General features: G+C 30.4%; 1 protein-coding gene across 1 annotated transcript; it reads left to right on the top strand.

The window, feature by feature from the left end:
- The first annotated feature begins 1,806 nt into the window (after window positions 1-1,806).
- On the top strand, window positions 1,807-3,808 carry LOC127239324 (cytochrome P450 86A1). The gene has a single exon (XM_051257419.1). The coding sequence runs from the start codon at window positions 2,116-2,118 to the stop codon at window positions 3,676-3,678; it is 1,563 nt and encodes a 520-aa protein (XP_051113376.1). The 5' UTR covers window positions 1,807-2,115; the 3' UTR covers window positions 3,679-3,808.
- The last annotated feature ends 13,923 nt before the right edge of the window (window positions 3,809-17,731 follow it).

The following is a 17,731-nucleotide window of genomic DNA, read 5'->3' as shown; positions in this document are numbered from 1 at the left end:
AAAGACAATGAGAGACACTCGAAAATAATATAAAGAACAAACAAATTTTTTTACTAATTGACAAAATAGATACATCTATAACCCTAAACCCTAACCAACTTCATAACAAAGACATCGTCCAACACCTTAGTACTTAAAAAATCACCAGACAAGGAATAATTTGTCTACGGAATTTGAAGAAAACAAGAAGCACCGCCTCACATCTCAACCATTTAACTCTTAATATAAATGTAGAAAATTGCAAATAAATATACTTCTAAAGACAACAAGATCATTTAAAATTTTATACACATTAAAATAACTCATATTCGACCGATGGTGCAATACGATGTCAAAGTAAAATGATCTGTTACCAATTCTTGTGCAAACCTAACTGAGATACAAATAAAATAAATCCAAGCACATTATGAACTAAAAAACTTGATCCTACAAAAAATATGAACTTTAACTTAATTTTCAAACTCCTCTTCAATAAGGAGGTTTTTTTTCGACATCTCGAGTGGGAACGGAGCTCTCGCCGGCGAGTGGAGACTTTCGACGGCAGCGAAAGTTTATGCGAGGAGAATTCACGGCGATTACTTTGGCGGGGGGTTTCGACGGAGAAGGATAGTGTGAGATGAGATGAGTTTAAAAAGTAACCAAGCCACAACTTCAGATGGTGGGTGTTTTTAGAAGTTTTTTTTTCTTTTTTCTTTTTTTTTTTATTTCTGTAAGTGATTTCAGTATATAAATAAAAATTCCAAATACATGACTTGACATTTTTTTTTTGTACAGCGGGATAATTTTGGAGTATGTAATTAGATTACGTAGGTTTATATAAAATTAACATAAGAACATACAATACTCGTTACATTATATTATGATTTTTTAATAAAAAGTGTAAACTGAAATTAAAAATAGGGAATGCAGTGCACTCTGAAAATAAAAAGTAATGAATTTAAATGTGTATTCGCTCAGAAGAATTTTAATCCAAGTGTCCCTTAATTATATAAAATTAATAATTTTTTTAAGTAAAAATAATTTATATAATGACGTTGAAATAAAATAAAAAATCACATGGAGTTTTTTTAGGAAATATAAAATAAAAATGAATATGATCCATTTTGTTTTTTTATTATTCAAAACTCTAGAAAATCTACTATTTGAACTGTGTTATTTTTTTTTTAAATATATATATATTTTTTTTCTTTAAAAAAATATTATATTATGCATTATTTTAATATTAAACATAAACCAAAATTTTCCTACCCAAATCAAAAGAAACACACTCCAAATTAGTGAGAATACCTTGATTGGGTATGCTCCAAATCTACCATTTGGCCCCTATAGTTATTTATCCGAAATGATAAATCTACGGTGTGTTCTTTTATCAATTTTGTCCTATTTTTTTATTATTTATCAATTTTTTGTTTTTAAAATATATTAAATCAAATATTTTATTTTATATTTCTATATTATACTAGAATATAAATTTTATATTTAAATTATCTTATCAACCGTACCTATTTATATCCAATTTTAGAAGTATTTCAACTCAAAAATTTTACCGTTCAAATTTAAAAAAAAAAAAAAAAAAAAAAATCTAAACCCCACGTCGGATTTGATTGACATAAAAACATCTGACACATTTAACAATCTGTTGACAGCTAAACCAGGGCGATGTGTAAATACTCATAATAAAATTTACTACCAAACCTAAATTATAACTAAAGTTGTTACGTTTGCGTTTGAAACTGTTACATGGCTTGGGTACGTATACACATACCTATACGTGGATCATGAATTAATAATAGGACAGCGACGATGATGACGACATACGGACGTACAGAGGAGTTTCGTATGAAATATGATGAGATAGAGTCGCTTATATCAAACCAAACGAAGACCCAATTTCTTGAACTGCATTGCATTGCTTTGCCCACAATTTAATTTCCCAACCACTGTCTCCTACTCCGTGTCTTTTGCTACACTCGTAACTGTGAGTGTAGATATTCATAAATAGCTATGTATATAACAAGCACGAGCTACTGCCCAATTCGTACACATCACTCACCGGAAAAATCCGTTTCCTGTAATTAAATCACCTGTCTTAACTTAGCTTCTTCGATCGTCCTCATGGATAATGTAATGGCGGTCTTCACTTTGGCCGCTGCTGTCTCAGCTTATCTCGTCTGGTTTTGGATTCTGGCCCGGAAACTTAACGGACCGGGGGTGTGGCCGGTGGTCGGCAGCCTGCCGTATCTGTTCATGAATCGCCGGAGGATTCACGACTGGATCGCCGGAAACCTAGAGGCCAGCGGCGGCGCCGGGACCTACCAGACTTGCACGGTGGCGGTGCCGTTTCTTGCCCGGAGACAGGGGTTTTACACGGTGACGTGTCACCCGAAGAACATCGAGCATATTCTCCGGACACGGTTCGATAATTACCCCAAAGGGCCGACCTGGCAGACGGCTTTCCATGATCTTCTCGGGCAGGGGATTTTCAACAGCGACGGCGAGACGTGGCTGATTCAGAGGAAGACGGCGGCGCTGGAATTCACGACGAGGACGCTCCGGCAGGCCATGGCGCGGTGGGTGAACCGGACGATTAGAACCCGGCTTTGGATTATTCTAGAAAAGGCGGCTAAGGAAAACTCGGCGGTCGACTTGCAGGACCTTCTTCTCCGCCTCACCTTCGATAATATCTGCGGGCTGACCTTCGGGAAGGATCCGGAGACGCTCTCGCCGGAGCTGCCGGAAAATCCGTTCGCGGTGGCGTTTGATTCGGCGACGGAGGCGACTCTTCAGAGGCTACTGTATCCAGGGTTTCTATGGAGGCTGAAGAAGCTTCTGGACGTGGGTGGGGAGCGGAGGCTACGGCGGAGCTTACAGGTCGTGGAGAATTACATGGCGGAGGCGCTCGATGCGCGGAAGGAGACGCCGTCGGACGATCTGCTGTCGAGGTTTATGAAGAAGAGGGACGTCGACGGGAACCTTTTTCCGAGCGGCGTGCTGAAGAGGATCGCGCTCAACTTCGTGCTGGCGGGGCGGGACACGTCGTCGGTGGCGCTCAGCTGGTTCTTCTGGCTGGTCATGAACACGCCCCGTGTTGAGAACACGGTCGTCGCCGAGCTGGCCGCGGTGCTGCACGACACGCGCGGGAAGGACACGCGGAAGTGGATCGAGGAGCCGCTGACGTTCGACGAGGCCGACAGGTTGGTTTATCTCAAGGCGGCGCTGGCGGAGACGCTGCGGCTCTACCCGTCCGTGCCGGAGGACTTCAAGTACGTCGTCGCCGACGACGTGCTGCCGGACGGGACAAGGCTGCCGGCGGGGTCGACGGTGACGTACTCGATATACTCGATGGGGAGGATGAGGAGCATATGGGGCGACGACTGCCTCGACTTCAAGCCGGAGAGGTGGATCTCCGCCACCCCGGCCGGCGACCGGTTCGAACCGCCCAAGAATATGTACATGTTTGTGGCGTTCAACGGCGGGCCCAGGACCTGCTTGGGGAAGGACCTGGCGTATCTGCAGATGAAGTCCGTCGCGTCGGCGGTGCTCCTCCGCTACCGGCTGTCGGCGGTGCCCGGCCACCGTGTGGAGCAGAAGATGTCGCTCACTCTCTTCATGAAGAATGGACTGAAGGTGTACCTGAAGCCCCGGGACTTGGCTCCGCCGCCGCCGAAATCTGCGTGAAGGGATCGACGTGATGTCGACATCGACCATTAAAATATATATATAATATATTTTCAAAAAATAGAGAAGTAATGAGTTCCTGTGGTTTGAATTTTCATCGTCTGCTCACTTCTCTGTTTTCCATTTTTTTTTTTTTAATTTATAGAATTCATCCACGTGGAATGAATTCCACATGGGTGAAGTTTGAACTGTTGAAGATGCTCCGGTCATGTTCATCTGCAACATTTGTAATCAACATTTACATATATCATTTAATTTTAAAAAATATATATTTGAATAATATTATCACAGCCACTTAGATGAGCATAACTACAGTTTTACCAACTTTTTGCTCATAATTTACACGATTATTAATTATTTTGATCAACATATAATTTTAATGTACAATTGTAAATCTTTTTCTCTATGATTGTCCGGGGTTATTGTCACACAAAAATTCTGTCAATAATATTAGGTTAATTTCATAAAATTTCAATCGATCAGATCTTCCTGACTTTTTTCTGACTCGGGGCTAACTTAAAATAGTAGACCCTTAAATTTATTTTTTTATTAATATAATTATAAAAATAATTTTATATATTTTTTTAATATGAATGTAAACATAAAATTAATTTTTTATTTATAAAAAGATCAAAATATAAATATAAAATTAATGTGGCATATTCTAGTATAATATAAAAAATTCAAAAAAATATTTGATTTAAATTTTTTTTTTAATAAATAGTCAAAATCTTTAAAAGAAAATTTTCAAAGAAAATGTTTATTTAGTATTTATATAATAAGCAATTTTTAAAAATATTACCAAAAAGTATAATAGAATATACAAATTTAAATATATAAACATAAATATAAAAAACACACAAAATATTATTCTTTATCATATCTTCGTAATTTTATATAATTCATAACAAAAATATATAAAATCATACAATTCAATAAACACACTAAAATATACAAATAAATAATAAAAAAGTAATATAAAAATAATTTATTTAAAAATAAATATAAAATAATTTTTTTATTTAAAAATTAATTTTATATATTCTATAAAAAAATTAATAATAATAGTATATATTTATATATTAGTGTATAAGAGTATAAATATATATATATATATATTATTGGGCTTTTTAAAACATGACCTAAAGTGAAAGTGTTCTTTAAAATTTTAGCTTTAAAAGGAATTTTCAAAACTACTATATTAATATATTGTAGTAGTTTTCAAAAATTTTAAAATTTTAAATTTAGAAATTTTTAAAACTTATTAAATATAGTGTTTTTAAAAACTATTATAAATATTTTTATTAAAAATAAGAATAAATATCATTCAAAACCCTAAATCTCTATTGCATTTTCTCATGCTATTCTTTAGGGTTTTCTTCCACGATTCTTCTTTCTCCGATTCTCTGCCGCTGCCGCTAGTGCCGCTCCTCTATGGTAATTGATTTTCAAATTTTTTTTCCCTTTGTTCTATTTTGTTTGTTTGTTTGCTGGTTTGGAATATACATTTGGTGAGTTTGGTTGGCTTTGAGAGATTAATGTAGAAATTAATAAAATTATTGTTCTAATTTTTGTGTTTTGTTCGTTCTCATATAAATGTCGTAAATCAATTCGAGTCTTATTTCTCTTTTCTCTAAAATCAACACCTCTCTTTATATCCCCAATTTTCTATCGGATGGTTGAAAATTTTTGAAAGTTGCTTCAATTCAGATTGTTTGCTAGCATCTTCTTCACAAGGTATCATCTTATTATTTTTATTATTTTTATTATTTTACTAATTTTCATTGTATAATCATATAATTTTCACAATTTTTATTTATCATATTTGAATTTCTTTTGGTATATATATTTTTTCTAATTTTTGTAATATTACATATTCTTATTGTTATATTTATGTTTATACCATTTTGCTAATAGTAGTACTTTGAGTTAATATAATTTTTATTGTTTTAAAAAAAATTAGGAGTTTATATTTGTGTTCAAGGGCTTATATTTGCTTTAATATAATCGGATATGGATTTCAATATAAGTATTATTTATATTTATATATATACTAAATTAAAACCACATATTTTTAACGTATATGTTTAATTTGGAATGTCGACAGTGTTTTGTGATGTTTTCATATCGGGAGGGATTTTTGGCCCCAATAACGATTTTCTATTTTATCTTCAATTTACACACCGTTCTGAACATATTTGAAATGGTGAATTAACCGATCATAAGTTTTGTCTTATTTGTCCGGAAAGATCATTTTGCACTCTAATAAAAATATTTATAGTAGTTTTTTAAAATACTATATTTAATAATTTAAAAGTTTTAAAAACTTCTAAATTTAAAAATTTAGAAGTTTTGGAAACTACTACAATATATATTAACATAGTAGTTTTGAAAACTCCTTTGGAGACTAAAATTTTAAATGATACTTTGACTTAGGCTATTTTTTTAAAAAGTCCTATATTATTGGGGCCCTATGGCCCCTAAAGAGAATGGGCTGTGGATAAGCCTGATCAGAAAGAATCGACTTATTGCAACTCGATTCTAGGAGTTTATACATAGAGTTGGACATGTTATACATGATCTTGATCTTTTGACAGCATTAGTTGAGCGATGGCATCCTAAAACACATACATTTCATTTCACATTCGATGAGGCAACAATTATATTAGATGTTGCTATAATATATCAGTTACTCATTGATAGTAAACCTATTGTCACTGATGCCACATCTCGACATACCATAGAACACTCTTCAAAGATTTGTATGGATTTGTTACAATTATCTCTTAGCCCATAATATTTCAAGTATGGACGATTTTGCACTCTACTTTAGAAGATTATTTTGCACTCTACTTTAGAAGATCATGTTGCACTCTAATAAAAATATTTATAGTAGTTTTTAAAAATATTATATTTAATAATTTAAAAGTTTTAAAAACTTCTAAATTTAAAATTTTAAGAGTTCTGAAAACTACTATAATATATTAATATAGTAGTTTGAAAATTCCTTTGAGGCTAGAATTTTAAATGACACTTTGACTTAGGCTAATTTTTTAAAAAGTCCTATATTATTGGGGCCCTATGACCGCTAGAGAGAATGAGCCCTGGACAAGCCTGATCAGAAAAAAACTCCGTACAAAACATCTGATAGCTCAGAGCCTTATAATGGGAGAAATATTGGAAATTGATTTTCTTTTATCAATTATGATTGTACAAAGAAATATATACATAATTGTACATGGATTCTAAAATTTAAACATAATGCAATCAACATAATTAAAACAAAATATAATATATGATAATGATATAGAATATAGAATATAGAATATATAATTAATTATAAGACACTCCATTCTACCTTGTAGAACGTCTGAGCCAGAAAAGTAGTCATCTTTGCAATTAATAAAGTGTTTTGCATTTCCTCAACTTTTCATGTCCGGGAGCAAGAACTATGTTAATATTTGTAATCTTTATTGTTAATGCTTGTAACCTTTATTTATTTAGGAAAATATTTTTAGTACAACTTCTAGTGTAGAAAATATTATAGAAAAAATTTATACATAGTAGAAAATATTCAAATAAGATTGTTTTATCCTTCGTAATATATTCTAGGGTTCTTCTCTGAGAAGACAAAATTTTGGAATAAAAAAATTATTTGTCTTCATATCAAAGCCTAATAATATAGATCTTTTTCTTTTTTTTTCCTATCATTTCTATCAAAATTATGTCCGGTTCAACGAATAACCCCGATGGTTCTATTGTTGTCATCCAGCAAAAAATTATTTTTCCGTATGATATCACAACTAATGATAACCCAAGAGCATTGATTGAGTGTTCAACTATGTGATAAGATTAACTATGACTAGAGGTCTTGATCCATTCGAACTGCACTTCGCACACATAAGAAGTGTGAATTTTTTGATGGTTCAATTCAAAAGCTAGAGGCAGGATTGTTAGATCTTGAGAATTGGTGGTTTATTTAATTCCTTTTAGTGTCTTCGATCTTAAATTCTATTGAACATTGTCTTTGTTCTCACTACCAAAAAAAAATGTTTAATTAGATGCATTGTCTTTAACTATAAATTATATTTAGTTAAAACGTGTCATTCAACAACAAAAATTGATTTCGTTATCAATTTCATCGTTAAAACTTTTTTGCTAGAAAATCTTATGTTCATGATTTCAAAAGAGTTGTAGCTACAAAAATCATCTTTCATTGCTAAACCTATTTGGCTAAAAAACATCATCCATATTTTGTTGCTAAAATTCATTTGTTATGAATTTTTTTTATATAGTAAAAAAGTTTTAACTACGAAATCATATTTTTGTAGCTATATCTCTTTTCTTAACTTTCACGGTAAAAAACTTATCTTTCGTTACAAAAGTCAAATTTGTCGCCAAAAATCTTTACCAACGCGGTATAGGCGACAAAACTCATTTCGTCGCAAAAACCTTTTCTCTACGAATTTATCATCTTTTGCTAATTTTTTTGTAGCTAAATTTTATCTTTTTTGTAGTGTCTACGATCTCTCCTATGGAGATTGTTGTTGATTTGTAGAGCACATTCATAATAGATTTTTAGTTGTGAATGGATCAAGAATTCAACAACTTAAAGATGAATTGAAGAATTCTAAGTAAAAAGGTATGTGTATTGTTTTTTACCATGGGAAACTTAAAAAACTGTGGGAAGAATTGGATGATCACCATTGACTTTCTACCTCTAATTTGTTTAATAATTGACAAATGATAATGAATAAATTTATTGATAGATACTGTGAAGAAGATATATTAACCAATTTCTCACGGTAAGGATTGTAATTTGTATGCGACGATTTATTCTCAAATTTTGACAAATGATCCATGACCAATATTGAATAATTACCATTCATCAGTAGTTCAAGAAGAATATGTGCGCATTATTAAGAATTTTGATTATACTTGAGAGGTAGTGACACTCGTTGTTCGTAGTGGTCAACTATCACAGTCTAATTTTTTTAGTCGAGGGGAAATGCGTGATAAAAATCAATTATGCACTAACTGCAATCGCCACAGACAAGATATTTTTTTCCTTTGAGTTAATTGATCTTTTGGAATAGTGTGGTAACTATCTCAAACCTAGAAATTTAGTGACAATAGTCATGCTAATGCAATCCACATTGCTATTGACGGAGGTGTTTTTGGAACATCTAGTTTTGATTATGAAAATCTAACCATGATTGAACTATTCAATTAATAGTGAAAATATCTTGTTGTGGCTTTACCTGCAACTAAACTTGGGACCAATGAAACTATGATAGATTTTTGGTATACTTTTTCAACTATTCAAGATTTGTCGCCATATCCTGTGCAACTCCCAAATTGAACAATTACCATTGCCATTAAGGTTGGGACAATGCATCATAGTCATGATGTTGCTTTGTACAATGTTATTTTTGTTTTAAATTTACAATACATTTTAGTCACTTTGTATTTATTGGATCAATCTTCTTAATTTACCAATAAATTTTGTATTTTGAAAAATCATACTTTGAGCATGGTGATTGGAGCGGGTGAGAAGTTGGGGAGAGGGCTTAATTTTTTTTTAGGGGCAATATTTGCAACTGCTAAATGTGTTTCATATATTGTTTTCGACCCCTAGCAACAATAGTTGGATCATCCATCCTAAATAATTTTTTAATATTTTTCTTTGAATCCAATAATAGCTTGATGGATTATGTATGTGACGTCTTCTTTCAATCCAATAATCTCTTGACAATTTTATTCCTCTTAGTGAATCTAAGAGTCTTATACGTTTTTAGAAAATTCTTTGTGATTTATGAGGACTTTTATCCTATTTCATCATTTTGTGGAGGCTATTTTCTTATTGTGGATGATGTTTTTCTTGTGCAACTTGGATATATTTTTTATTTGATATAAGTAAGTGTTTACAATTTTGTACAGTTTTTTTCTATGTTTGAATGGCAATTTGGGCACATTGTTAAAACTATTTGTATTGATAATGATTCCGAATTTATCTCCGTGAGACCTTATTTTCACCAACACAACATCATACATGAAACCTCACGTATTGACCTTAACAAAATGTTCATGTAAAACATATGCACCAACATACACTACAAGAAAATATCAATTTTGTAACAATATTATTTCGTTTCTAAATCCAATTTTTCCGTTACTAATGCTATTAGTGACAGAATTGGGGATAAAATTGCGTTAGCTACATGAACTTTAGAAACGGAATTCCGTTACAAATATACTATTTTTTTGTAGTGATATTCTTAATATAACATATGTTTTATGTTTTAAAGCTAACTTGCCTATTGAATTTTGGTGGCATTGTGTTTTGTCGAATTTTTGAAAGGAAGTACGAGACTGTTTTTCAAACTCACATGACTCATATGGTAGCAAAGATAGTGACAAAAAATTACGAAAAAGGTATTTTAATTTGGACAAATTAGGATGACCTAATCGTTGGTCGAATAATGATAGATCAAAATTGCACATGTTAAATGTTCATCCTTTCAGGGCGCTTTTGTCCTCACTCACGCGCACTTTGGGAGATTTCCCAAGGGATCACACATCCTTAAATTACTCTAGGGCGGGTTTCCGAAAAAAGAATGTGCACATTGTTGACATAAGTAGTCTATTCAATCCGCACCAACTCATCCATGGGAGTTGGCCTAACACCGGCCCAACTCCAGCGCGCTTATGTCCCCATTCACGCGCACCCTGGGAAACTTTCCAGGGGGCCACCCATCCTCAAATTACTTTAAAGTAAGCACGCTTAACTCTAGAGTTCTTTCAGTAGGGCTCCCAAAAAGGAATGTGCACATTGTTAACATGAGTAGTCTCTCCAATTCATTTAACCTCTAATTAACCTCGAATGGCCTGATATCGGCTCATCCATGGGAGTTAGCCTAGCACCGGCCCAACTCCGAAGGTTATTACATTTATATTATAAGTGATAGTTGATTGGTTTTTTTTATCATATTCTACCTAATTTTTGCACATATATTTATTTCCGATATACAGGAGGCGAATAACAAAATTGGTGATTTTGAAGGTGGGATCGGTGGTGGCAGCGGCGGCGGCATAGACGCCAAAGGTGGCGGTGGTAGCTCAGGCAGTCTCAGTGGTGAAAGGGATATTTATAACTAAATAGGGTTCATTATCACCTTATTTTTCTCTACGATTGATAGAAAATATATGGTGATAATAAGGAAGTGAAAAGAAAGTCGAGTCGAAGAAAACCTCTTTTTGCAAAACGAAATACGGCCAGTAGTACTCCAGTATATTCGTATCACTTCCAAATGTAAAACGGTCTATATCATTTCGAAGCAGCACCACTAGCAAGAAGTCTAACGAATAGTGAGAGAGTATGATAGCAGGCAGAGATGGGAGAATCTCAAAATGAGAATGTGTAGGCTTACATATGTAAGTTTTAATGTTCAAGAATCATGTTTATTTATAAACTTTTCACATAATAAATATTTTTGAAATTTTGTCTATATATGGTGTATTGACCATATCAAGAATCATATCTCACTAGATATGATATTAATATTAGATATGAAAATCAATTATAAGATATGTCTTAATTATGTAGTATGAAAAGAATCTTTTTCTACTTTTCTATCCGACTTGTGAGCTTATCGACTCGGTTCGAGACATGATTATGTGTCGTAGATAATCATATTATACAATTTATTTTTCACTCATTATAATTCAATTTTGAAATTAGACTAAACATTTAATCATCATTTGATCTCCTAAATTATCAAAAGAAGAATTCCTACAATATCAATATCTTAATAAATTATCAAAAGGAGAATTCCTACAATATCAATATCTTAATAAATTATCAAAAGGAGAATTCCTACGATATCAATATCTTAATGTAAATGATAATACTTGCAATCAACCTACAATTATGATCAATATACTATGCTTAAAATTGTATGTTCACCATTTTAATTAATTAATAACATAAAAAAATTATCGGTTTACCTACTATTAAATACTTTTTAATAATATATAATTTTTAATTAATTTTAAATAATAAAGTGAAAAATTAAAAAGTATATTTATCGATTTATCTATACATATTGAACACTTTAGGTTTTATAATAGTGTAATATATATATATATATTTGATGATATATGTATTGTGAGTAATTCTAATATACCTTTTTTATAATTATATTTATAATATGAAATTTAAATTTAGTTATTCATGCAATGCAATGTATTCATATTATTTTAATAATTTCATTTTTTTAAAAGATGAAATTATATAGTCAATAATGAGAATTTTCAATAATACATAAAAGTGTGATTCATGAATTTTTTGTAAGACAATAGTAATAATAAATCACTTTCTTCGCCGAGCGTTTTGTTTTTTGTTTTTTTTTTTTGTTTTGTTTTATTTTTTTTATGGATTTATTTATTGCGTGAGGTATTAAGAGTTGTGTAAAAATATAAAATATATTATTTTAAAGTGAATATTTGACTTTTTTATTTTTTGTAATAAATATTTGTTTTCTTTTATACTTTTGTAACAAATATTTTGTATTATTTATTATTATTTTTTCGGAATTGGAATTTAAAAATAGTTTTAGTGAACATACCCATGTTTAATCAATTTGGTTCCGCATTTATCCAATTTGGTTTTAAAAAATAATACTTATTTACTCATATTATTTAATTTGTTTTGTAAGATAAACTAAAAATATATTGAGTATAAGATAAAAATAAAATATTTTATTAAAAATTAAATAAGATTAAAGGCCACAAGAAAATTTAAAAAAAATATACATAATGCATATTTAATTAATTTGATTTTGTAAAGACCGATAAAATAATATTTACAAATTATTTGAATACTTATCAATCATAATTATATATTTTTATTTTTATTGAAACACATATTCAATAAAATAAAATAAAAAAAAATTACAATGTAATATAGATCAAGTATTAAAAATTAATTGGTATGAAAAATATATTAATTTATTTAAGTATATTTTATATTGACAATTCTTACCTTATTTATATTTTAGTAATAATAATATAGTTTATCAGTTTAACAATTACACTAATTATATTTTTAATATATATTTCTTCAGTTTCATCTTTTATATCCAATTTTTTTTTTGTAGATACAGAAATATTTATGTAAAGTATATATATAGTAAATAATTAAAATTTGTATTAATAAAAATAATTATTATATATAATAAAATAATTATAGATTAATATTAAGATAACTAATTAATTTAATTAAGAGTAAAAAAATAGTGATTATGAAATTTAAAATATGATTAAAATGTATAATTATTTTTCCTAAAAGTGAAAGAACAAATAAAAATGAACAAACAAAAATAGAAATAGTGGATAAATAAAATGTGACCGAGGGAGTATTTATTTATAAATGAATAAAAATATCAAATTAGAATAAGAATATATTATATAAATATCGAAATACTTCTAATTTTTATAAAAATATTAATACCATTTGTAATTTCAAGAACAATAATATCAAAACAATTTTACATATTTTCATTAATCAATAAAATATTATTTTTTAAATTTATTATAAAAAAAAAAACAAATAAGTACATTAGACCGAGATAAAAAGAGTATATAATTTAGTATTGGTAAACCCATGCCAAGTGTAATTTCTCTAACTTATTTTATTTTATTTTTTTTAAAAAATTTAACGAATCCTATCATTTAAAACAAACTCTCTGTCCAATAAAATTATATAGATTTGATTAGGTACGAAAAGTAAAATATTAAAATTTGATAGATAAAAAGTAAATAGTGATACTCCCTCCGTCTCAGTCTCAGAAGAAATGTCTTGTTGAGAGTTGACACGAGAATTAAAGAATAATAGTATTTAATTGATAGTGGGTATAAAGTAGAATGTAAAAGACTATAATGCCCTTGCTTTTTGAAGAATTTTAAAAAATAGATCAGAGTAATAAATAGAGATAGTTTGGAAAAGTAGGAATAATTTTGTTATAAAGTAAGGACCACAGTTACTAAATAAGGAAACAAGACAATTGTTTTGGGTCAGACGAAAATGGAAAAACAAGACAACTCTTTTGGGACGGAGGGAGTATTATTGAGAATTTATAAAATTTTATTGATAAAAGAATAGTGATAAAAGTAGAAAAAAGAAAGAAGAATAAAGACCAAAATTAATCCCATTTAAATTCAATTTTTTTTTTCCATTTTTAATCTCATTAAAAAAAATTCATCAAAACTAATCACAATAAAAAAAAAAAACTTAATTCATTATTTTTAATCCTACTGTCAAATTTCAACGAAATATACTGATGTGAATGTAATGAAGACTAATATATTATCTAATTTGAATCAAATACAATCGTCTTGCATAGAATATCCGTTAGCTATTATGAAATAGATGTAGTATATATATTTAAAAAAAAAAAGAAAACATAGTGCAAATCTATAAATGAAACTAACCAAACAATTTAGAGGCAACTAATATGTACACCTGATATATTTTGAATGAATACATATTAAATTATATTGATAATATAAAAAATAATATTTTATTTAAAATTTTTAATTTTTGTAAATAATATTGGTAATATAATATATATTTTTTTATTAATATTTATAAAAAAATACTTTATTCGTTCGAATTCAAATACTATTTTTGTACTATTTATCATATGTCCCACTTAAAAATATCATTGTCTATTTTAGTAAGTGTAATAATACACTAATAAGAAATATCACTAATTTTTATTTAAACTACAACCATAATATTATACATATAATTATTTTATGGATTTTGTTACCCTGTTGATTAAGGTTAATTAGTATGATGTTGACTAGTCTCAATCTATTAGATTAATAATCAATCCAACAGCAGAAATTAAAGACAATGATATAATTGTAAATTTATAGTTTCTTTCACAATAAGGAATACAAATCATTGCCTTAATTTCTCTTCTTTCCTTCTATTCTCTCGTTCAACCAATATTATTATTTTAACTAAATGTGTAAATAATTAAATTAGCAAAATTAAACAAATTAATAAATAAGAAGGTGTTTTTACAATGTAAACGTTGGTATTTTATTATATAATATGTGTTAAACTACTAATGTGCTATTTTAAACGTAATAATATGTTTATATTACAATGTTTTTGTTGTGTGCTTAAATGTATCCATTATAGTATAAGTGTGACCTGTGGCGCAGTCAATCAAATATTTCACCTACTCCGTGATCACAATTTAATGTAATATAGGGGAAGGGATCGTCTCCACAGGGATTGTGTGATTCACTATTTCGTATTCTAATGCAGTAAATAAATGGGGATTTTTTTTTTATTATCTAATGAAAATAAAATAACAAAGCAATTAAATTAAAGGGAATTGACTATCAATGGGATGCTTGGCTCAACGGATGATGCAAGTATGACACTTGTGTTTTATCATTAATTCAATAAAGTTAATTCTTATTAAAGTATCAATAAATTGGTTATAGTTATCAACAAGCTCTGACAACCAATTTTTCCTTACAGTGTAGGTAATTAAGGTACGACCGTTAACTACCCTAATTAAGCAAATAAACCTAGGTACGCCCATAAGAATATTGCCTAACTGCATTGTAATCTAGAAAAACCCAATTCAAACAATTATTACCTAGGAGGAGCAATTAGATTTGATTGTCTAACCCCCGGGAAGGTTATTCAACCCGGTTATCACCTATTCAAGTGCGAATACAATTACGGATATCCTACCTGAATTGACTTTAGATTATCAGACTAATTTAAATATCGGTACCAAAATATTCAATCAATCTAACAATCACAAACACTATTCTCAGAATTAGACAAATATTGATAATAAAAAAGAACTTTTATAAAGAAAATCAAGAATCTCCAAAACAAAAGAACCAAAACATTATCACCCCTCAAACCAGAAAAATATCTACTCCATAATCAAATGACAAAGAATAAAAGAGAAAGATGAAGTCATAGTGGGAGGGGGAAATCTTCTCTGTCGATTTGCTCCTGCGCGATCTATGACTCTGTCAGTCTCCTGCTCTTGTGCGTTTCTGCCCTAGCCGTTCTCTTCTTGGCAATAGGCGTGTGTTTTTCTTCTTATTTGATTTTTGCCCTAATTATTTTGTAGATGGGCTTTTGGGCCTTTAATTAATTTTATTTCCTTTTTTCTTCCAATTATGTCAAATTTAATATTTGCCATCTGCACACAACAAATAAACAATTCGCATATAAATTAGGTAGAATGCAATCAAAATCACCCAAATATCGCATATGATATGAATATAAAACGCATGCGATTTCTAACTATCAATTCTCCCCACACCTAGATCATGCTTGCCTTCAAGCATAAGTTCGAAATAAGCCAAAGAAATCGCAGGCAACTCGATATGACAAGAGGATCCAACACAACCAATTCAATCCGAATTTTAACACATCAAGCCAAGTCAACCTCACAAGATAAAGTGTATTCGCACATGCTCTCTGAAGGAATTAAGTGTATAATTGGCTCAACACTCAGGTAGTGCAACAAAAGATTATTCTATAGGCTTGAGTAAAAATCAAATCTCCCTTGCTTAAAATATTCGAATCTAGCATAAAGAATCAAAGGGACTTTCAATAAGGGTTGTAACGGGGCTTATGGTCAGGGTAGGAGAAAAGGATATACAAGGGCTAAAATATGTCAGAAAAGAACACAATAAGAACACGATGCTAGCACATGAAGAACAAATCGGCATAAACAATCAAATCCTTACTCTATTCACTACCCAAACTTTAATAATGAAATTAAATGAAAATACTTTATTAAGATAATTATTTATTTATTTATTTTTGTATTATTTATTTTTGTTTCTTTTTTTTTTCGTTTTTTTTTCTTTTTTTTTTTGATTTTTTTTTATTTTTGATTTTTGATTTTTGATTTTTTTTTTTTGGCTTTTGCCTATATATTATATACCTACATTACCCACTGTTATTCCTTCATACTATGACTTATTCGTACTCAAAGTTCGTTTCTAACTAGTGCCGAAGAAATAAAGTGCATCACACATGGACTTAAAGTAATTCTTTCTAACATAGGGTTCAAATCGAAGAAGGCTCAATCGAAAGAAGGGTATGAGGCTAAAAAAATAGTTTATTATAAAAGAAGAAAATAGGCTAAGAAGGCTTAAATGGGCTAACTAGGGGAATATATTGTGCTGGGTAATAAAGAAAGGCTTAATGGGTTACCTAATGCCCTTATCATTTTCAAAACGCAAGATCCGATAGTTGCAAGTTCAACATGCATAATCACTCAAGTTCTAGGTCATCTAATTGAGCACTACAAATCACACATGAAAAAAATTTCCAAAAGCTTGAATCTATGCAATTTATTTTCTAATGTGACTTTTGGAACATAGGCTCAAATTCTCACAGGGTTCAAACGTCAACTTGACTCAACATATCACCAATCAAATGTCATTAGTCATGCCAAACTAACCTATCACACAAATCACCTTTGACTAACTTCAGACTAATCTAAAAAAATATGCGAAAAGACAACAAATCAGGCATAAAAATAGTACAAAAATGAAAATTTTGCCCAAAAATTTGCATAACTCTCCCCACACCTAAAGTATGCATTGTCCTCAATGTAAAGAGAGCAATAAAAGAAGAGAGGAACTTCCCTGGAGTCCATAGGGGGTGTAGTATTTAGGAGCTTTGTTAACACCTCTTCATTTGATCGTGATTTTTAGGGAGGCTTGAAGTTCTCCTGAGTCCTGCGAAAACAACTAACCAACGCAAGCCATTTAGAGGAGCGGATATGGTGATCGGCGATGACTGAGCAGGGGGGGAAGAAGTCGACGGTGCCGAAAGTTGGAGGCGGCGACTAAACCAAATAAAACTATCAAAAGTGTTATTAGTAATTAAACAATAAAAATAAATAAAATTAAAGAAAGCAATTAAATGATTTTGGGTTGTCTCCCAAAAAGCGCTTTTCTTTATAGTCTTTGAGCTAGACTTTGTTGCGTC

Source organism: Andrographis paniculata, unplaced genomic scaffold (genome assembly GCF_009805555.1).
Source record: "Andrographis paniculata isolate CXL003 unplaced genomic scaffold, ASM980555v1 Contig77END, whole genome shotgun sequence".
Lineage (NCBI taxonomy): Eukaryota > Viridiplantae > Streptophyta > Magnoliopsida > Lamiales > Acanthaceae > Andrographis > Andrographis paniculata.
This window is presented reverse-complemented; position numbering and strand designations above follow the sequence as displayed.

Coding starts and splice junctions, on each gene's coding strand:
- LOC127239324 (XM_051257419.1), top strand. CDS start 2,116: ATGGATAATGTAATGGCGGTCTTCACTTTGGCCGCTGCTGTCTCAGCT.